This window comes from Camelina sativa, chromosome 12 (assembly GCF_000633955.1).
Source record: "Camelina sativa cultivar DH55 chromosome 12, Cs, whole genome shotgun sequence".
In the NCBI taxonomy this organism is placed as follows: domain Eukaryota; kingdom Viridiplantae; phylum Streptophyta; class Magnoliopsida; order Brassicales; family Brassicaceae; genus Camelina; species Camelina sativa.
Window position 1 is genome coordinate 10368586 of NC_025696.1, and position 21324 is coordinate 10389909.

Sequence of the window (21324 nt, forward strand, 5' to 3'; positions counted from 1 at the left end):
ACCTAGAATTTTACAAAGAGATTTGGATTTTCTGGTTTTAAATTTAGATATTATTTGCAGTGAGAACTGATTTAATTTACAAAAGTGTTTAGAGTTCTAGATCTGTTCTTAATTGTTTGAATCCTAATTTATTGATTGATTTAATATTTCATAATTTCCTGAGAAATTCCCTAGGCCTAGCTTTTTGATCTTCTGAATTTACAACAAGCTTTATTTAATATTTTGCGTTGCTATTTTTAATTCAATTTAATCTGTTTAGCATAATTATAAAACTCTATAATTTATTGTGTAGTCTTGAGTCCTTGTGGAATTCAACCCCTAAGTACTGCAGTGATCTCTTAATTTGAGAGAGTAGCTCTAGGGTAAATTTGAGCATATCAGCAATGTTAAGTTCTAGTTTAATTAATGCCTAGTTCTCATGACAAGATTGAGAATGTGTCATAGGTTTAAAAATACCAACTCAACAAAATTAGCTAGAAACCTAGTATTAGAGGGAGATAAAAGTGAGAGACAGAGAGACGTACTTGCAACCACCTATGGAGGTTGAGCAGATAAAATAATCTCCACCAGGATGCACTGTAACAGTTACAAGATCACCTCCTTAAGCGTGTGCGTTGCCTTTGATCAAAGAAGAAGAAAAGGTTGGTATTTATTAAAAACTCTTTCACAGCTAATATCTCTCTGTTCGCAGTTTACATGTCTAAGGCCATCCGCAATGGGGGAACACTTGGTGTGTTCTTAACCCATTAAAATTATAAATATAATGAATAGTGGCATAAGAACATGTTGTCTAGTTCTTGATGTAGAACTGATCTAGGCTCAGTTCTAAGCTGACGTGGCAAGCTGTGATTGGATACAATTTTTTGCAAACAATTTTTCACAAATTAAAAGAGGATTTGATTTAAACTATGTATTAATTAAATAAAATGTTTGTTTGTTTTAATTAAGTAATATGTTTGTTTGTTTTTTTTTAATCTTTTATGTTTTTTTTGTTTCATAAAAATTTGGTATTGTATTTTGAATTTTAGTACAAGTTTTATAAGTTTGCAATTTAAATCTTATTTTTACAGTTTTTATAAATGTAATATGTTTAAGAATATTATATTATTAAATCTTATGATCTTAAAGATGTTCTCCCAATAATTAACTTTTTAACTAAAGATCTTAACGACTGATCTTAGATTATTTTCATAATATTTTTACTCTAAGAACATCTTAAAGTGTTCCCCCATTGCGGATGCCCTAATGCGATTTGGCAGTTATTATTTAAATATTTTTTGAAAAAATTAACAATTTTGAAGTTTTCTTCTCAAAATTTTGCTCAAACTATGATATAGCACTTGATAGTTCTAAGCATTATCAAAGTTTATTACACGCACGGCCTCCGTAAATAACAAAATGACCTACATGTTTCCAAAACGAATCCTTTACATCGAGGACTCGATAACAATGGTTATTGTTTGAAAACGTTTCTGTGTTCCCCACCCTTTTGTCGGTATTATAATTTTCATCCACAAGCGTGATTTGGCGCATATAGGCGTCCTCCTCGGGAGTCCTCTGTAGATCACCATTTCCCATCGGAGGACTTGGAAGTGAAGGGCTATAGACTTCACCACCCCATTCTATACCTGTACCATGACTTTCTTTGAATCTGCTTGCTGGCCAGAACCCAATTTCTTCCCATGAGGGCCCCATCAGCAGCCACCAATTCCCGTTGGCTTTGTCCTGTACTCAACAAAACCAAACTTAAAACAAATTCTTATTTTATAGATAAAAAAGCTTGACATGGCTTTAGAGTTCAACCATATTTACATATTACTATCCGTACCCCCTAGCTAGTATGATCGAATTTATGACTTTAATAGTTGGGGAAAAAAATGAGCACGAAAAAAATGACCTTCTGTATGGCGATGTCATAGTCTCTCTCATTGAGAAGTAGACCAGGAGCAAAATCTTGGCTGACTAGTATCATCCCGGATCCGTCCGGACAGAAGTTATTAAAACACGGATGTCCTCCCGCCTGTATTAAACCATATATATAACATGTGACTGACTATTGATCACTGATTTATACTGTATACAGTATGGAACTATATAAAAAAAAAAATAAGATAGCTGCTCACATTTGTAAATACAAACAGCCGAATCCAAGCGTCTTTGTATAATTGTGGGTGTGACTAAAAATGAATAGACAATATGAATCATATATTTTGATAATAGAAAAGGATATAAAAAGCAGATCTAAATAAATCTACTTACGATCCGACCAACTTGAATGAATTCATTTCCGATTTGAAAGGTCATCCGACCAGAGGTGAATTGCATAGGTCCAGCCTGAGAAGAGCCTCTATGCATATTCATAGATGCACCATTGTAAATCCTTGGTTTTCCTTTAGTCCGCACCACAGAATAGTACTGAAAACAATGATTGAGAAAATTGACATTGTGATATGGCATAATTGTAATTTGCTCGGATAGTATCAATTTCATAATTAAAGTTAATAGAATTGGATTTTAATTTATAAAAAAATTTGAAGACTTTAATAAAATCATCAAAAGTGAATAAGTGAAAGATTTTTAAGGTTTGCTAAAGAGTATCATATAGTTTTGTTGATTAGTTTTCTAAAATCTTGTAAAATGCTCCAAACAATCTCTGTATTTTTGTGATATTTGTCATGACTTTATTTTGTGAAAAAGTGTATAAAATCATGAACCAATAACATAATAATTGAATTCATTAACAATCCTAGATTCTTTTATTTTAATTGAATAACACAAAACTTTTATTGACTTTATAAAAGTCTGAATCTAATAACCCAAATTTGTTAAAATTTTAAATGATTTTTTACAAATCACAAACTAATAACACTAAACTTTAACAGAGTTTAACAAAATTTTGATCTAATAAGAACAGATTCTACCTAACATTTACAGTATTTAAAACTCTATTCAAATCCCAAACCAATAACCTTCACTAACACTATTTTGCTATATTCAAATATATAAATGTATCACACTATAGATAATATTATAAATTCAGTTACAATGTACAATTACTCATGTTTTTCTTAGCAAAAAAAAAAGTTACTTCTTTTCTTAATGTCATCCGCCATATATGTATTACTATTCACAAAATATAAATCAAAACATTCTCTGTTGGAAATAAGGTATATACATTTCAACGTGTTTAAAACCCTAACCACTTAAATAGTTGTTATCTATATATCTACTTAAAAGGAAGATTTTAGTCATATTTTAATTAATCATTATGTGCAAACATATCCATTTGTCGTTTCAACTATACCATCGGTCTTATTATTACGATGTTCTATTATGTTTGACATTTCTTACTCATAAAATTAAAACTTAAAGAAAGCACTTACGTGATGACCTTCGTTGGAAAGCGTAGGTTGATAGGTACTTTTCCACGAACTTTGCGGATTATAATTCTCGTCATCAAATGATTTCATTCTTAAAAGATCGTCTTTGGTGGCTCGATATATGGGGACCGTGCCAATAGGGCAACCTACGCCATTTTCCCATAAGTGACCAAATGTTTTGTTACGAAGTACTGTCTCTCTTTTTACTTTTGATCCTTTAGGGTGTGATATCATACGCATCTGCACATCAAAATCCAATATCAGTTAAATAAATTAGTTGAGCCAATATTAGATTAGGACAAAACCCAACTGTTTTTTGTATATTTTACACAAAAAGTTTCTTAATTTCGTAACAGTAAAGATTATTCAGAAAAATAAATCATATCATTGCCATGCCAATTTCTTAATTACCATTGAGATCCTGGTTGAAATCCCCTATAATTAGAAAAACATACCTTATAGTGAAATGTGTGGTTCTTCATGGATGATTGGTCAAATCCTGGTTGTTTGTAAAAGTCCACGCATCCATACCGTTGACCAGAAATAGACTGTGGATTCATAAATAAGATAGTGATTATGTTTATATTATATAGATCCAAGGATTCTTAGGATAGTGATTCTAATGTTCATATATAATAAACACCTACAATTATTGTTTTAATATGGTGAGAAGATAAACCTTTATAATTTTGACAGCAGGTTTGTTGATATGCTTTAGTTTTTGCTCTATTTCAAAATCTTCAAAACTTTTTATTTTCTCCGCTGCTTCTACAATGTGATGGCGATGACCTTGGCTCATCAAAATACTACTACATAGAATATAGCACAAGAAAGTCATCCACATTACTGGAAGTGAACACCCCAATTTCATTTTCATCAACCTGTGAAATAGAGAAATGAGATCGTTTTTTTCTAGAGAAAGGAGCTAATAATTTTTCTTATACATATACATGTACAATTATTATGAAAGATTTGTTATAGTAACCGGAGAAAGATTGAAAAAGTCGTTTTAAATATAATCACATTCTCCCTATAAATGTAATTACATGTAATTGCGTTTCCTTAACAATCTTGTACATTTGACTAAAATTTATGGTTTCTTTTTTGTATTTAATTTTGAAACGTACATATGTAAAACAAAATTTCTCTATATTAACTATTAAGTAATTTCCATCAATACATTAACGAGATTTCATGTCATCTTTATAACGCAAACCTTCACAAGTCAAAGGAGGCATAATATCTTCTTAGGCTAAGTAATTTCCATCAATACATTTAAGATTTTACTGTTACCTTTGATGAAATTATTTAAACTCAACTCGGAACCATAATTACGTGGTTGGTCTGACCGGTACAACGGAACTTTATTATAATAACTAGATTAGTACTTGCACAGATTGAATTTATTTATATAGAAATTTTGAATAACTTATTATATTTTTAATATGTTATATTAGTTTAAAATCATCTCATCATATAATTTTGACATTCTAAATTTAATGCATTATTCATATCACAATTCATTCTATAACTCATTACATTTAACTCGTCATCTGCTATATGAGATTATGTTTTATTTTAAACTTTCATACCTTAGAGCACTCTCATTGCACATATTTAATAGAGGATCAGAAGAATAAAAAAAATAAAAATAAAAAAAATGTGGAGAGATAAATGGAAAGTGTCTCTGCCTTTTTTTATTTGAGCAAACAGTTGTTATCATTCACTATTGAAAGAGTAACATACATGAGGAGTAGGGTAGCTTAAAAGATAACATAGGAGGGCATGCCCCAAATTTAACAACAACAAAGTAGCATAGTAAGATAGGAGCAAATGATATTAAGAGCTTGAGAGCTATAGACCACAAGCTAAAAAGCTTACTGGAACATGTGAGATCAATGCATATCAAAGCTGCTTCCAAGAGCAAGCCAATGGAAGGGGAGATGGCCATTTCCTTCAAAAGAGGGTTTAGTGGCAAAGAAGCGGACAAAGCTGACATTCTCACCAAGTTGGGAAGGACTACCCTAGGTAGATCTTTGTCAGGGGTTTGAGCAAGTCTGAGAATGTTCTGATAACCGGTCACTACTAAAGTGGTGGCGGTTCTGATGATGGGATAGAGATGCTTGAAGAGATTGGGGTAACCTTTGCTTCCATGAACAGAGGTCATAATGCCCCGAATCTTCAAGCTGATCTGAGGGAACTTCAAGAAGTTGATGAAAAGCAGATTGGAGAACTTAGTCAATAGGCAGGGTAATGGGAGGAGGCGGATGAAACAGAGGTAATCCTCACTCAGTGGAGCTAGGATCATAATGCCAAGTTTCAACAAGTTATTACCTTCAGAGAAAATAGTCCTATGTGTTTCTGGTAACATGGGTTTTAGAGGACTCTTAAACCAATCTAGCAACATAAATGACTTAAGGTTCACTAGCAGTCTTCGAACTAATGGAGACCTTAAGCTACCAAGTTGTTGACTAGAATGGGAGAGAGTGGATTGCAGGTCGGACCTAGTTACACAATGACACTGAGGCAGTCGAAATATTGGTGATAGATACGGTAAAGGTGCAAAGGATGCAGGCACTAAAACAAGCCCGACTAGCGGGACAGACATACTGATGAAGCTCAGCCAAACAAACATCCAAACCAAACCAAACAACTGGCCATGACAAAAGGGGTTTTCAAGACAAATAAGTGCATCAACTGTTCTGCTACCGAGTACGACTCGACTTGACCAAGCAGTGTAGACTGACACTAACCAATTTGACCTTGGTATGAAGTTATAAACGGGTCTATGGGACTTCCAGATCAGAAATAAATCATGGTTTCTCTGAGGACGACTAACTTCTAGGGTTCCAAGAAAAGAGCGAGAATACAACCTGGGCCAAATGGGTAACAAGAGGGAAAGAGAGGATGCCGATAATGTGGGTTGCTTTGTCAAGATCTTCATCATCTCCGGCGTCAGAACAGAGCTTCCGTCCAACTGCAACCAAGTAAAAGCCTTGGTGAGGGGATTAAAATCCGAGGAGCGGTAAGATGTTGTGGTTGACAGCAAAGTGAGGCGGTGAGATCGACAGAAACCGGGACTAGTGGGGCAATCATGGCTCTCAGAGGTAGTAACGGATGATTGGGGTCTCGATGAAGCAGGCTCACCGAGAAGAGAGATCGGGTGCGGAGGAGAGGTAGGGGGTTGAAGCTGAAGCATGGTCGGAGGTGAGATCTGGAATCTCAAAGGGTCTCCGATGGGGATGAAAGCAGAAACAAACGGACTAGAGCGAACGAGGAAGCAACAGAGACGAAGAAACAAAGACCCAGCGACGCCGATCGGACTCGACGCCGCCGGGAGAGGGTGCCTCGGTGGTTGTGCCAGAGAGAAAGTGGCTAGGGCGAACTTGATTAAAGAATGGTAAGTTCTCTGCCTAAAACAATTAAGACACAGTATCTACATTTGTCATCACTTAATTGGTAAGTGATTGGACAAACTAAAAAGAAATTAAATTAAAAGTATTATTATTATTTTTTTTTACACCCAATGGCTATATAACTGATGGATATGCCCTTACAAATTAGATTAATACCCAAAAAAAATTTAAGGTCCATTTGACAAAAAAAAAAACTCAGATTCTTATTTTTATATACATTTAATTTTTAAAAATATTTACATTTTCTTTTTATCACAAACTTTAACAATAACTACAACAATAAAATATATATCTTAATCTGATTATATTAATACCAACCTTTTGAGGTAGAAGATTAAAATGTGCACACAAAATATTTTCTTATGGACGCTGGAGATACAAGGTATATACTTTTACCTTAATTGTTAAAAAAATGAATTGATGTACATCAACTCTCTAATTCTTTTACTAGCAATAGAGGTGTGAACAGATCCTAACGGAAATACCGAAAATGGCAGGATTTGTATCTGGCTAGCAAGTGTTGATGGAAAGATATGGTTCTTTTTTCTTTGTGTGGGGTAATTAAGAGTTACAACTTACAACGGTGGGCTAAAATTATCATTTACCCTCTATATGATTCTTCTAAGAGGCTGTTATTGGAAAGATAATTTCTAAATCCATATGGAATTGTAAATTCTAAAAATCAAAACACATGGATTGTGAAATAACATGTTTTATCCTTGGATTTGAATCCTTTTGATTTACACTTTCAAATCCATTCAAATCTATTTAAAACATAATGTGGATTTGGAAATCCAAAAACAAATCATTCAATGAATAACATGAGATTTTAATAAGTATTTGTAAATCATAGAAACAATAACACATAATTTTGATAAATATTTTAAAATCAATGATTGAATAACACATGATTTTTGTTTAGATTTCCAAATCCATTAAAATCATAGAACATTTGGTTTGGTGAGGCGGACACTGTTGTTTTGAGCTTCAAAATCGTGAAGGAAGGCTGGATTGGATCTTTAATTGGTTTCATTGGTTTAATCGTGAAGGAAGGGGTTTGGACTTCCAAGGGACTTCAATATCCTTGTCACATCCTTTACTCATCTCCTATGAACTTGAATAAGACAATTTATCTTTTAACCTAAATAGATTTTCGGGGAAATTGATTTAAAAGGACATTTTTTCTTCAATTTGTCCCATTATACTTTTTTTTTAAAGTTTGGTAGAATAGGTTTTAGAATACAGAAAAACTCAATTATACCCTTAATAACTCAATTAAACCTTTAATTGTAGAAAAAACCAAAATTTCCTTTTTCTGTATTTCTTCTTTTTTGTATACTTCCTAAATTTAATAAAAAAACTACTTCTTTTTTTAATCTATTTCCTTATTTTTTTTTTACAAAATCTCGACATTACTCGCCTACCAAAAATAAAAAATCTCGACATTACTCTCTCTCTCTCTCAGGAGATATCGACACCCTTTTGTAACCCACCGGCGAGAATCGACGACTCCGGTAGCTTCTCCCACCGGCGAGAATCGACGACTCCGGTAGCTTCTCCCACAAGCGTAGGAAAATGTTGAAAAACCTTTAACAAAATCGATTAAAAATGTTTAATGTTTTCATAACACGTTTTCTAAACATGTTAGAACGTAATCTTAAGAATATATATGATTAGCATAATTTCGGGATTACGTAAATATTTTGTTTCCTTAAATTTTGGATTCAGTTTCTAAATTATGAAGAACATAGAGGAAAGTGTAGAATTAGTGTTCTAATTTTCGCAGGACACATGATAAAATGTAGATTTCATATTCAGACTTCCGTAGAATATGTATAAAGTGAAGAAAACAAATTCTAAAATTTGTAGAATATAGAGTTATGTGTAGAATATATATTCTAATTTCTGTAGAAGAGATACAAAATCCGACTTCTAAAAGTTTTAGAAGATATATTTATTCTAAAGTTTTCAGAACAAGTAGAGTGCGAAGAATTTGTAATCTACATTATTTAGAACATGTACAGTATGTAGAATTTATAATCTAATATCTTCAGAATATATACAATTAGTAGAACATGTATTCTAAATGTTGCAGAATAATATTTTTTCAATGTTAAAACACCAAATTTTCATCAAAAACACCTTATGGCAACCTCTTTCTTATTTCTAGAATTTGTTTTTAGGTGATTGAAATTTTAAAATTGCTTAAAAGTTAGTTTCATTTTTTAAAAAGGTAATTTAGGCATAGTGGCAAATTTAGCGTAGAAGACATAATGGGACAAATTGAAGAAAAAATGTCCTTTTAAATCAATTTTCCCTAGATTTTCAGATTCATGAGCCTGGAGTACTCATAGCTCATGATTTCTATTCTGAATCGGAACAAATTTTTGAGGAAGGTTTGATTGAACATGCAATATCTTATAGTTCAAAAGTTTGTAACTCACACAATTGTAAAATCTCATCTCAATGACAAACCAATCCTGATGATCCAGCCTCTCATTATGCTTTGAGTCACCTTCATGCTTTTTTATTTCCATTACTTACAAAATGCCTCAACTAGTACTTTCTAATTACAAAACAACTAAGAAAATATTACAAATACTAAACGAAAGATATCACAATCAGCTCCCAACTAGTCAAGTCAAGCTTTGATGCCAATTCCCACAAATCAATACATATCACAAATTACTGTGTGCATATAAATAAAGTTCTTATATTATGTTGTACACTTGTACGTCATATACATTACCAACACACAAACACACACACAAAGCTGAGGAAAAGGGTCATTTCATACCCGTACACACTTCGAAAGTGCGAATTGCTACCTGTACAAATAAGGAGTGCCAATTTATACATGTACCCTAAGACATTTCAAATTTCATACCTATACTCACAAAATTGAGCCAATTTTATAGTCCACATTAACGGATATAAGTCAATCATTAGATATGCTGACTCAGAATCCACGTGTGTATTGACTGCCATCGAAAATGCAAAACGTCGTTTTGTTTTGTTTTTTTCGAAAAAAAATTGTGGAATATCCACACACTGGTGGTTCAAACCCACAACATCTTCCGAGTTTAGCATAGGACTTAACCAGTTTATCCCACAACAATTTTCAAAAGAATCATACAAACTTATTGATATAAACCTAAGGTAGCATCCATCGAAATCGAAAAAAAATATGGAAATCCCCACTCCCGCGGATTGAACCCACGTACTCAGATACAAAAAGCATAGGACTTAACCAACTGATCCCACAACAATACTCGGTTATAACACACATATTTATCTTTATAAACCTATAAGGTATCTAAGTCCGAATTAAATGAATTTGAATTGGGGGAAAAATAAAAATCATAGGGTTCTTCTTCTATCAAATATAACTGATAAATTTATAAATTTATATTTAAATTATAAATTTATAATTTATAACTGAGAATTAAATATAAATTTATAAATTAAATTTAACTGAGAATATATTTATAAATTTATAAATTATCAGTTAAATGAAATGTTTAAAGTTTAAAGTTTAAGGTTTAAGGTTTAAGGTTTAGGTTTATAAATATTTCATATAATTTTTAAATATAAATTAATTTAATTTAAATATAAATATATTCTCAGTTATATTTAATTTATAAATTTATATTTAATTCTCAGTTATAAATTATAAATTTATAAATTTAACAGTTATACAAATTTATCTTTATATTCTCAGTTATAAATTATAAATTTAATATAAATTTATAATTTATAACTGAGAATTAAATATAAATTTATAATTTGTAATTTCATTTAATTTAATTTATAAATTTAAATTTATAAATATATTCTCTGTTATATTTAATTTATAAATTTATATTTAATTCTTAGTTATAAATTATAAATTTATAATTTAAATATAAATTTTAAAATTTATCAGTTATATTTGAGAGAAGAGAAGAACCCTAGGATTTTTATTTTTCCCTCAATTCAAATTCATTTAATTGGTACTTAGATACCTTATAGGTTTATAAAGATAAATTTGTGTGTTATAACCGAGTATTGTTGTGGGATCAGTTGGTTAAGTCTTATGCTCTCTGTATCGATGGATACTACTTTAGGTTTATATCAATAAGTTTGTATGATTCTTTTGAGAATTGTTGTTAGATAAACTGGTTAAGTCCTACGCTAAACACGGAAGAGGTCATAGGTTCAAACCACTAGTGTGTTGATAATCCACAATTTTTTTCGAAGAAAACAAAACGACGTCGTTTTGCATTTTCGATGGCAGTAAATACACACGTGGATTCTGAGTCAGCATCTCTAACGGTTGACTTAAATCCGTTAATGTGGACTGTGAAATTGGCTCAATTTTGTGAGTATAGGTATGAAATTTGAAATGTCTTAGGGTACATATATAAATTGACACTCCTTATTTGTACAGGTAGCAATTCGCACTTTCGGAGTGTGTACGGGTATGAAATGGCCCTTTTCCCCGAAACCAATTTTTTTTTTTTTTTACTCTGACAGCAAATATCTCGCTGTTCGCTGTCTAATGCGATTTGGCAGTTATTATTTAAATATTTTTTTAAAAAAGTAACAATTTGAAGTTTTCTTTTCAAATTTTTGCTCAAACGATGAAATGTTCCCAAATTTTGATACTAAAGAAAAATATTCAAGATTCGCAGAGATTGCTATATAATAAAGACAGAGATGGTTTCCACGGCGGAAGCAGATCCTGAAGAAGGAAGAGACGATCATAGCGTCGGCGGCCAGACGACGAGGAGACCTGACGTGCGATGGAAGTCGTGGGTGATTCCAATGGTGGTAATCGGGAACGTCGTCGTTTTCATTGTGGTAATGTACTTCAACGATTGCCCTCACAATAGCCATCGATGTCTAGCAAAAAAGTTCCTGGGAAGATTCTCATTTGAGTCTTTCAAGTCCAATCCTCTTCTCGGTCCTTCTTCTTCTACGTGAGTCTTTCATTCTCTCTCTCACAACATTGTAGCTAATTTGATTTCGTTACAAAGTTTAAGTTTTTATGATCTGGGTTTGAGGTTTTAGCATTGTAGATTTCAGATTTTAGTCAAAGCCCCAAATTTTGCCAAAAAAAAAAAGATTGATTCTTGAGCTGAAGAGCACTGTTTTGTATTCTGGGAAGGTTTGGTTCTTAAGGATGCATTGGATCAGTTTTGAATTGATCTGTGAATTTGGCAGGTTGGAGAAAATGGGAGCTTTGGCCTGGGGCAAAATAGTTCAAAGGGGTCAAGTTTGGAGACTCTTAACATGTATGTGGTTGCACGCTGGTGTGATCCATTTGTTAGCAAATATGTGTTGTGTTGCATTCATTGGAGTTCGTCTTGAACAACAGTTTGGTTTTGTTCGAGTTGGAACGATCTACCTTGTATCTGGCTTCTGCGGGAGCATATTATCTTGTCTTTTTGTTCAAAATGCTATATCTGTTGGCGCCTCAAGTGCTTTGTTTGGCCTCTTAGGAGCAATGTTATCTGAGTTGTTAATCAATTGGACTACTTATGACAACAAGGTATGCACTCACTGAATGATCTAATTTTAGTAACTCTGTATTCACAATTGTTTGGTTGGTTGATTCATTTTTTTCTCATTTTTTGTAGGGTGTGGCTCTGATAATGCTTTTGGTGATTGTTGGTGTTAACTTAGGATTAGGAACACTTCCTCCTGTCGATAATTTTGCTCACATTGGAGGTTTCTTAGGTGGTTTTCTTCTCGGCTTTCTCCTCTTGATTCATCCACAGTTTGAATGGGATGAGAACCGAGTTTCTCTTATCCCTGGTTCCATTGTTAAACCGAAGTACAACACTTGTCAACTTGTGCTTTGCGTAATTGCATCTATGGTCTTTGTCGCCGGGTAAGATTCACAAACATTCTTAATCCTTCATGTTACCAACTACCACCATCTTCTTCTCATTCTGGTTAAGCTTCAGAACAGTTGTTTTGTCTCTACATATTTAGCCTTTGATTGTGTTAATAAACTGGCCAATGTGCAGGTTTGCTTCGGGGTTGGTGATACTATTCAGAGGAGATAACTTGAACAGATATTGTAAGTGGTGCCATAAACTGAGCTACTCCTCTAAATCCCAATGGACATGACATTTTCTTTTCATTTTTCTTAGAGTTAGATTTTTTGTTTCCTTCATACTCAGAAATATTTTGGAAAACAAACAAATTGCTACAATCTAGGCAAATGATAGTGCTATATAGAGATGCCAACATTTGATTAAGCAAGTTCTATTTGCAATTTAGATTAAAATCCACTTAACTCCAAACTTACAGACCAAGAAAATTAGCAGTAAAGCTCAATCCACTGATCTACAACAAAACCAGGTTAACAAGTCCAACAACGTTTCTCAGTACCTATATCCAATTGGCATTCCAAGATGGTCCAACCGACCTGAACCGGGATAAGCCTTGTTCATAAAACTAGTGTGCAGAGCAGAACCTTTCTGAGGACCGGACTTCATATCACCACAGTATGGACCTGACTTCGTGTCACCAATGTATGGCACATCCACGAATCCAAACCGTTTAGACGAAGACCGCTCGTAATATAACTGTGGTCGAGACTTTGGAGCACTTACGGACCGGGACTTAGCCCTAGAGGACTCTGTACAAGCCATGTAGCTTGGATGGTCCCCGTAACAACAGCTTTTTGTGCAGTCGCTCGGTGCTATAGAACTTGCAGTGAAAGTACTGCGTTTGCTTCTAGAAGTCGCTGAGTATATCTGAGGACTGTTCTCTGCAGTGCAAAACTGGCTTGTGATCTCTTCATGTGACGAGGACGAGCTAAAAGGCGTAACAAAAACTGGTTCAGACCGGCCTGCGTTGTCTAGGACAAGGTGGGATGAGTAGAACATGTCTGGTCTGCTGCGTCTTGTGTAAGAACTGATGTGTTTCCTGTCTATTTGAAGGATCTTTTCTTCTTCATTCATGGCTGAGAATGTTTCTCTGTGAGTAGCATAGAGTCTGTTGTTGTCGCTAGCCTTAGAACCAAACCTCTGAAAATTTTAATCCAATCTCTTAGTTTAATCTCTTAAGTCACAAACAAAAACAGATAATGAAATGGGAAATGGATAAGCCTAACATAGTAACATACTAACATAGATTCAATAATGTGAGAAACATATAAATTAGGACCATAAGCAAAGTTTAATACCTTAAAAAGATGAGAATGAGAAAGCTTGGAGCTGCGGGAAGAGATTGAATGCTCGAGTTTTTCCGGCGTAGGTGGACCCTTGAAGATAAAATGAAGTTGTTAAAAAGGAACCTTAAACTAAAAGAAATGTTTTAGGTTAAAAAGAAACAATGTTAAGGGATTTAATTAACCAGGCTTACGGGATTTTGGAAGTGAGAAGATTTGGTATTGTTGGATTGCGAAGAGGAAGATTCAGGAGTAACAATAACCCGACTGGCACGGACACGAGACTGAGCCCGAACCAAAGCATGCATCCTGCGCAGATGGACTGACATTCTCTTCCGTTCGATATGGCCTCTAACTATTGCTTGAAGCCTAACCAAACCCTTGAGTGCCCTTAACGCTCTCCTTGCCTACAATTAAATTATACAAACAATCACAAATTGCTTTTAAGTTGGAGAGAAAGCCAATAATCACCAGAGAATATTTCAAGCCTCCCATTATGGACAGGACCACAAAACCATATTGCATTTTTCAAAAGCATTACTTTTGAGTTTTGATAGAAGTTGGCGCCAAAGGGAAGTGGAATAAGAAAAGAAAATAACAAGTTGACATTTCCAAAACAAATTGAACTTTTGAAATTCAACAAAAATTAAATAGAGGGATATAAATAAATAAATACCATAACCAACTATTTACATGTATAGTCACACTCTACGAGAAGAAAGATGAATCGACTATTAATGAACAATGCGACTTTTATGTCGATGAGTACACATTCGGGGTGTGAATTGTCTTACACACTACTATACACTAATAAAAATATAGACTATAAAAAAGGATTCGCCATAAACTATAAAGTACAAAGTTCAATAGGCATGCATGCATCACAACATAAATAGACATATATATTAACTACATAGAATAGAGGCTATAAAATATAGAGAATGAACTGAAATATAGACTAGTTATAGCAGCCAGCAGCATTCACCATGTTATTACAGTGGTCCAGTCCAGTGAAAGACAATTCAATAATAACCAATAGGAAAAACACTCCTAATAATTTGTATGCTTGATTGACAATTTTTAAAAGGTTCGAACCGGAATCAATTTTAGAGACGGTTGAACAGAAAAACAATCAATCGACGGTTGATCAGAAAAACAATCAATCGATTAACCGGTTAATATAAAATTAAGAAGAAAAAGCAAATACTACTAGTACAATTTTGTTTTTGGGTATCCGCAAAGCAAATTACTTTATAGTATTATTATACAAAGAATATTCAAGTGGCCTCTATAGAAGAAGGTTAATGTGTCTAATCACTCGTCTAGGGAAGTGGAAGCAGCAGAAGGTTTACGACATCGAAAACTGTTATCTGGACGATAATCCCCGTGAATATTTTTTACAAATCTATATAACCATTTTTATAACTTTGATAGTAGTACTAATTAAAAATAACATTATGAAATTGTGTAACAAAAAAGTTTATTATAAGCTTCAGGCAAAGACAAATTTAGCTTCGTAGTATAAAAATTTCTTTTTATGAAACTATAGATTTAGATTTGTAACATATTTTTAAGAAACGAGTCGAATTAGTAGAATTGTATTAGCATATCAATTAAAGAAATGAAAAGAAAATTACCAAATATCCACGAAACGTTGCTTGTATCTTAATCACAGCAAGATCTTCACGACCGTCGCGGCCGTAACCGTCGAACTTGCTAACATGCGCCGCCACGTCGTCGTATCCGTCGCTAAAACGCGTCTTAACAGGACTTCTCGTCGACCTCCCGCTCGTGCTCGTGAGCCTGACGACCGCAGCAGCAGCATTAGCGGCGGCGACGGCAGCCTCAGCAACAGCAGCAGTCGCGGCGGCCACGGCAATCGCGTGCTTGTCAGAATCTTCATCTCCCTCGTCCTCCCACGTCGGCTTCTGTTTCCTCCGTCGTCTCGGAGACGATTGGTGGAGAGACGGCGGTGGAGGCGTCGAGTTCGGTAGCGGAGGATGCGGAAGAGGAGGAGAAACGTGATTCGGCGGTACGGTATCTTTCTCGCGTTTGGATTTGACGAAGCTCCATCGGCGTTTAGGATTGGAGGAAGTAGACCGAGAAGGTGTTTCGAAAGATGGATCGGGATAATAACCCGGGTCGGGTTTCTTAAGTCCGAATAGATTCTTAAACCACCGTGAAGCTTTTCCCATTATTATTAGTACTTGACGAATGAAACGACAACGTTTCTTTTCGCCGGAGTTATTTGCAGAGAGAGTGCAAAGATAGAGAAAGAGAGAGAGACCAAACAAAAGAGAGCTTTGTTGTAATAAAAAGAGTTAAGTAGTCTCGTAGCAGTAGTAGAACACAGTGTTCTGGTTAGTAACCAAACGCCCTCACTCGCGCGTGTGCGTTACTCACTTTCTATTATTTCTTCCCGGGAAATTTCGTTAATCTCCATATTATTTAGTACTATTATTTATTTTATTTCAGTCCTGAGTTGCGTCTAGTAATTTCCTCCATGCATTAACCCTCACTCGTGTTATATAGTACTAATAGACTAATAGTATCATCTTATAAAAATATACTTTATGTATCATAATATACTTTGAGATAAATCCACTAATCCAAGTAGGGCCGTGGTTTTTAGTGAAGAACTTGGAAAAATCCACTAATCTATAGTAACTTAGAAAGAAAAAAGAAAAAAAATTAGGAGTCGATAAAAATAACTTGTAACTTTAGGGACATTTTGATATTTAGAAAACGTTGTAGCGTTATGATATCTTCTAAAACTAGCAAGTAATCAAAAACATGGATACGTATGTTTCGCCAACTTATTACATCTTTTGTAAGTTTCTACTTTGTCGGTAAAACTACTACTTAACACTATTCAAAAGAAACTCTTGTTGATCATTTTCTACTTTGTAGTTTGTAGTTTTATGTGCCATCTTATAGTAACATTTTGTAGTTTTGTTAAATTTGAGACAAACATTCAAATTAACTGTTTAGGAAGGCTTATCCTTTACAAAGGTAATCTTTAATTGTAGATTTATTTTCTGTGGTTTAGCTAATTCTTTTTAAAATCGCATAAAATCTTTGTCGTCGTAAGCACCGCACTGGAATCAAATCTAGAAAAAAAAGTAAGATTTATTTAGAAGAAAATGTCATCACTAGTTATTTTGGTCATGTGAATCTGAAGAAATAATATGACGGAGTCTTAAAGAACAGAGAGATGACAAAAAGCGTCAATACTTTTTATTAGAAATGCATGGGGAGGACCACAACTATATACGGACCCCATTACGGATGGTGTCACTTTGATATGGGTCCTTCTCCTTCGCCGTAAAATCCAATGGCCTATCGTTATAATAATATCTCCTTCAATGATCACGTTTTCGAGGTCCCTAACTCCTCTTTTCGTCTCGTTACGGAATAGCGCCGTCCGGTGTTACGTCGTTTTGCTCCATGGGAAAAAATCGAATTTGGTATACAATTCTTATATTTGTGTTTTTGTTTTGTTAGTTTCCTTCTCTTGTCTTTCAGATCATTAATGTGCATTTGGACTGTATAGCGAATATTCTATGAATAGTTGTTTTCGTTTCGATGGGATTGGTAATATTGTTGTACGAAAAAAAAAAAAAAAGTTTGTTAAGTTTTCTAAAGTATCCCCACGCGCACAAAAGTTTTCTCTCTCAAAGTAATTTCCTGCAACAACCCTAATCCGCCACATCTTGCCTCTCCGGTGTTCGGTTACGACCGACACCGTGAGAGGGCTCTAGGATACTTGTTCCGAATCCACCCCTGCACTTGAAGACGCTGGTGAATTGTTTCGGCTCTGTTTCTCGTGGCGAGTGTTGAAGGTCCGCCGTGCGCGACGGCCGTTTTCGGTGGCTAAAATCTCATGTCTTTGCCTCCATTGCTTGTAGACGGCGGTGGATGAAGGTGGAGGCTCCGATTTCCGGTCCTTGCGTCTCGCATCTCAATCGGCAGAGCAAGCTGTGTTTGTAGATCTGTTTTCAGGTCGCCTTCTTCCTGGTGTTTCCGGCGGTCGAGTGTGCTATCCTTGGCTATGTCGTGGTGTAGCGTGTACTCTTTGCTCGGAATCATTTTTTCCAAGATCTATCTTGGTCTAACCGCTGCGTTTCGGCTCGTGTCTGCCGGAGGTAAGGGTTTCTATGTGTCGGTTTGTTTGCTTTGAGGACAGCTTACTGCCACACGCTTGAAGCTTCTGTCCACTCCGTTCGTGTCGAATTCGTGTGTTGGAGTTTGATTCGGGAGGCTTTCTTTGGCTCTGTGGTTGATTCGATGCCTTGGTTGGTGTTGTTCGTCGACTCTTTTGAGCTTCTGATGCCTCGGCCTCTCATTTCTGGTCCTCCTTCACATAGGTTTTCAGAGCATGGCTACTATTTGGTTGCTTTTACCTCATCTTTTTCGTGAGTCTTGACTTAGGAGAATGATGTCTCTGTTGGCATCTTCTGCTTGAGGACAGTAGCAGGATTATTAGGAGCTTGCTTTCTCCTTGCTGGTTAAGCTTCCTCATCGAATCAGTTGGTCTTTTGCTCCTTTGTGTAGCTGCCGTGGTGTTTGATAAGTAGAGGAATTAGTTATCGGTGATAGCTTGCTTTTCTCTCCTTTTGAGAACTCCGTAGGTATACCAATTTATTTGGTTTGGTTCAAGGCATGTTTATGTTGTGGCTTCCTATTGTTATTGCCTTTGTTTGAAGATTGCTTTGCTTTGCGTACTCGCCTCTTCTTGCGACTTGTTTGTGTTATAGAGAAGCTAGTAGGGCCATCGGCTTCTGGTGTAGTATTGAATGGTATTATTTTGCTCTGAGCTGCTGACTTCGAGGATGAACTTGGTTAGAGGGAGCTTGCACCTTTTGCTTTTTTGGTGTGTGAGGTTCCGTTCTGAGAAAGCTCATGGATTGAAACGAAAAATCAATCTCATATAACGCAGGGGGAGTTTGTGATCGATGATTTGGAGTTTTACCGTTGACGGCTTGGTCTCGGGCCTCCTGCGAAAGGTTTCTATAGCTAGTTATTAGTCATATCGAGGTGTCTTACAATCTCAATCAGCCCTTCACCTTTTGCAACTCATTCGGGAAGGACAATATAAACGTCATCGCTTCATCTTGTTCCCAAAGCTTCTTGGCTTGGTTGAGTAGATGGACCGAAAACTTGGTTTAATTACCGTGTTATGCTTTCATGTTTTTAAACTTTTTTTGCCATGAAACCATATGTATAGGTTTCAATTCTTTGGATTGTAACCTAAACTTTTTTCATTTTCAATGAAATATTTACAATTTAGCAAAANCACACACACACGCACACAAAAAAAAAAAAAAAAAAAAAAAAAATTGTTGTACGAATGAAAATTACGTAGTTATACAAATTCACAAAACTACATAGCCACTCATATATATATACTCGCGCGAGATATATTTAATTTTATTTTTATTAATTATGATATACCTTAAATTTATAAATATATTTTTCAATTGGATTTTTTTAATATGATTTTTTAAAAAATGTTTAATATGTGTTCCTTTATATATGGTTCTTAATGTTTGGACGCAAAATAAAATAAACAAAACATATAAGAATTTTTTTGGACTGAAGTAATTAAATCCCTCAAAATTTGTTGTTTCGGATTTTATTGTTTTTTGATAAATTGTTAGGTTCTTAGAGCATCTCCAACCCTACTCTATTTTAAAGTCAATACTCTGTTATAGAGTAACATTTGCTCTAACCCTACTCTATATCTTACTCTAAAATAGAGAAAATGGTAGGATTACTCTATATGCAACAATACTTTTTTATACTAACTCTATTTTATATACATTGAAAAAAGTATGCTCTATTTTAGAGTAAAAAATAGTATATATATTGGAGATAGTCTTAGCACACATGAGGTTTGTGTAGAGACCATCTATCAGACATTCAAAACGAAAATTGAGTATTGAAATAGTTTACAAATATTTCTAGATAAATTTCATCTTTCTCTACATCTTTTCCAAAGCTTTAATATATGGATGCAGTGAAGACTTATATGATGATTTGCTAGATTTCTATAACCAGAAAATTATTAGCGAAACTCATTAACTATGAAAATAAATAAATAAAAATTAAGTTTTAGTCTCAATCATAAAGAAAAATAATTGATAAATATTTATCTCTTTGCAAGTGGTTTTACAACTTTATATATTCTTTAACTCAGTCTTAATATTTGATTTTCTTTTTGACTCCACAATATATGTTGCTATGGTTTGATTTTCTTCAATTAGCCTCCTAACAAATTTCTTGTGAATTAGAAACTCTATATGAATGCTTAAAATGTGTTATATTTCTGTGATGATCGGTTATTTATCGGTTCTTGTCTCTATTCTTTTTTTTTTTGTTAAAGGGTATTCAATTTATATAAATAAGTGCCCAATGGGCTATTTCCGGATTTAGGCCCATCACAATCCTCTAAAGGCCTAAACCGAAATACAACATACCAAAACAAACCACAGATTACAAAACCGACTCGGTTTCCCTTAACCGGTTTCAGGAAACCCTAATTCCCCAAAAGAAGAACTCTGTTGGAGCCGCCGCCCATGGATTACGGATACACACCGGATCAGGACCTCCGGTGTGCCTGGACGCCGTGAGTCGAACGGAGATGGTGATCCAGGATCCGTTTGCCATCCCGCCACCGTAGAGCCGTGGGGAGGAGGAAGAAGATAACCGAGCTTATCTTCGTCGAGGAGAGCCAGGCTCAGTCGTGAGAGAGAAATAGCGGTAGGGAGTAGATCCGCAAACCTTCAACGGTGGCTTAGCTCCGCCTTGCTGCAGACGACCTCCCCCATCGAACAACGGCGCATTGAAACCTCCAGAATCTCCAGTCCGCAGATCTAACCACCATCCTCAATCGTTCCTCGCCGTGGATCTCCTTCTTCTGATCTGTGTCGCTACACCGGCAGTGGAGCTCTCACCGACAGCGCCGCGCATAAACTTCTCCCCTCCACTTCTCCCTTGATTTTGATTTGAGATTTGCCTGGCTGATGCATCGGTTTACGGATGAAGCACCATGAGCCACGGGTCCTCTTCGTCGCCGGAATCGACGGAGAACCCAACCGACGGTGCACGAGGTTGTGGTCAGAAGAGAAAGAGTTTTGAGAGAGAAATCGCCGCGAGTGAGGACCACGCGCGCGATTTCTCTCGAATTTTTCAAGTCCTTGTCTCTATTCTTATTCATTATAGTTTTTTAATTATAAAAAAAAGAACTCTCCAACATGTCAATTGGTGTAGATGGAATGGAAGACAAAATCAGAAAAATTAATATCAACTATAGATACATTCCAATTATTTTTCTGACATAACTACATTTCTAATTTATTTT

At 35.0% G+C, this 21324-nt stretch overlaps 3 protein-coding genes across 3 annotated transcripts; 1 reads left to right on the plus strand and 2 right to left on the minus strand.

Annotated features, from left to right (window-relative positions):
• On the minus strand, positions 1345-4273 carry LOC104731183. Its single transcript, XM_010450476.2, has 7 exons — positions 4060-4273; positions 3836-3928; positions 3384-3620; positions 2260-2415; positions 2124-2177; positions 1898-2020; positions 1345-1725 (listed from the first exon to the last, which is right to left on the minus strand). Exons 1-7 carry the CDS (start codon positions 4255-4257, stop codon positions 1360-1362), a joined length of 1227 nt encoding a protein of 408 aa, XP_010448778.1. The 5' UTR covers positions 4258-4273; the 3' UTR covers positions 1345-1359.
• On the plus strand, positions 11437-12932 carry LOC104731184 (RHOMBOID-like protein 7). Its single transcript, XM_010450477.2, has 4 exons — positions 11437-11757; positions 12002-12329; positions 12418-12671; positions 12811-12932. The coding sequence occupies exons 1-4, from the start codon at positions 11495-11497 to the stop codon at positions 12911-12913; spliced, it is 948 nt and encodes a 315-aa protein (XP_010448779.1). The 5' UTR covers positions 11437-11494; the 3' UTR covers positions 12914-12932.
• On the minus strand, positions 13066-16261 carry LOC104731185 (protein IQ-DOMAIN 14-like). Its single transcript, XM_010450478.2, has 4 exons — positions 15599-16261; positions 14156-14368; positions 13977-14054; positions 13066-13818 (listed from the first exon to the last, which is right to left on the minus strand). Exons 1-4 carry the CDS (start codon positions 16154-16156, stop codon positions 13171-13173), a joined length of 1497 nt encoding a protein of 498 aa, XP_010448780.1. The 5' UTR covers positions 16157-16261; the 3' UTR covers positions 13066-13170.

Coding starts and splice junctions, on each gene's coding strand:
- LOC104731183 (XM_010450476.2), bottom strand. CDS start 4,257: ATGAAAATGAAATTGGGGTGTTCACTTCCAGTAATGTGGATGACTTTC. Junction 3,929..4,059: donor CTGCTGTCAAAATTATAAAG/GTTTATCTTCTC, acceptor ATGAATCCACAG/TCTATTTCTGGTCAACGGTA. Junction 1,726..1,897: donor ATGACATCGCCATACAGAAG/GTCATTTTTTTC, acceptor TGTTGAGTACAG/GACAAAGCCAACGGGAATTG.
- LOC104731184 (XM_010450477.2), top strand. CDS start 11,495: ATGGTTTCCACGGCGGAAGCAGATCCTGAAGAAGGAAGAGACGATCAT. Junction 12,330..12,417: donor GGACTACTTATGACAACAAG/GTATGCACTCAC, acceptor CATTTTTTGTAG/GGTGTGGCTCTGATAATGCT. Junction 12,672..12,810: donor TCTATGGTCTTTGTCGCCGG/GTAAGATTCACA, acceptor GCCAATGTGCAG/GTTTGCTTCGGGGTTGGTGA.
- LOC104731185 (XM_010450478.2), bottom strand. CDS start 16,156: ATGGGAAAAGCTTCACGGTGGTTTAAGAATCTATTCGGACTTAAGAAA. Junction 14,055..14,155: donor CTTCTCACTTCCAAAATCCC/GTAAGCCTGGTT, acceptor TTTATCTTCAAG/GGTCCACCTACGCCGGAAAA. Junction 13,819..13,976: donor CTCATTCTCATCTTTTTAAG/GTATTAAACTTT, acceptor TAAAATTTTCAG/AGGTTTGGTTCTAAGGCTAG.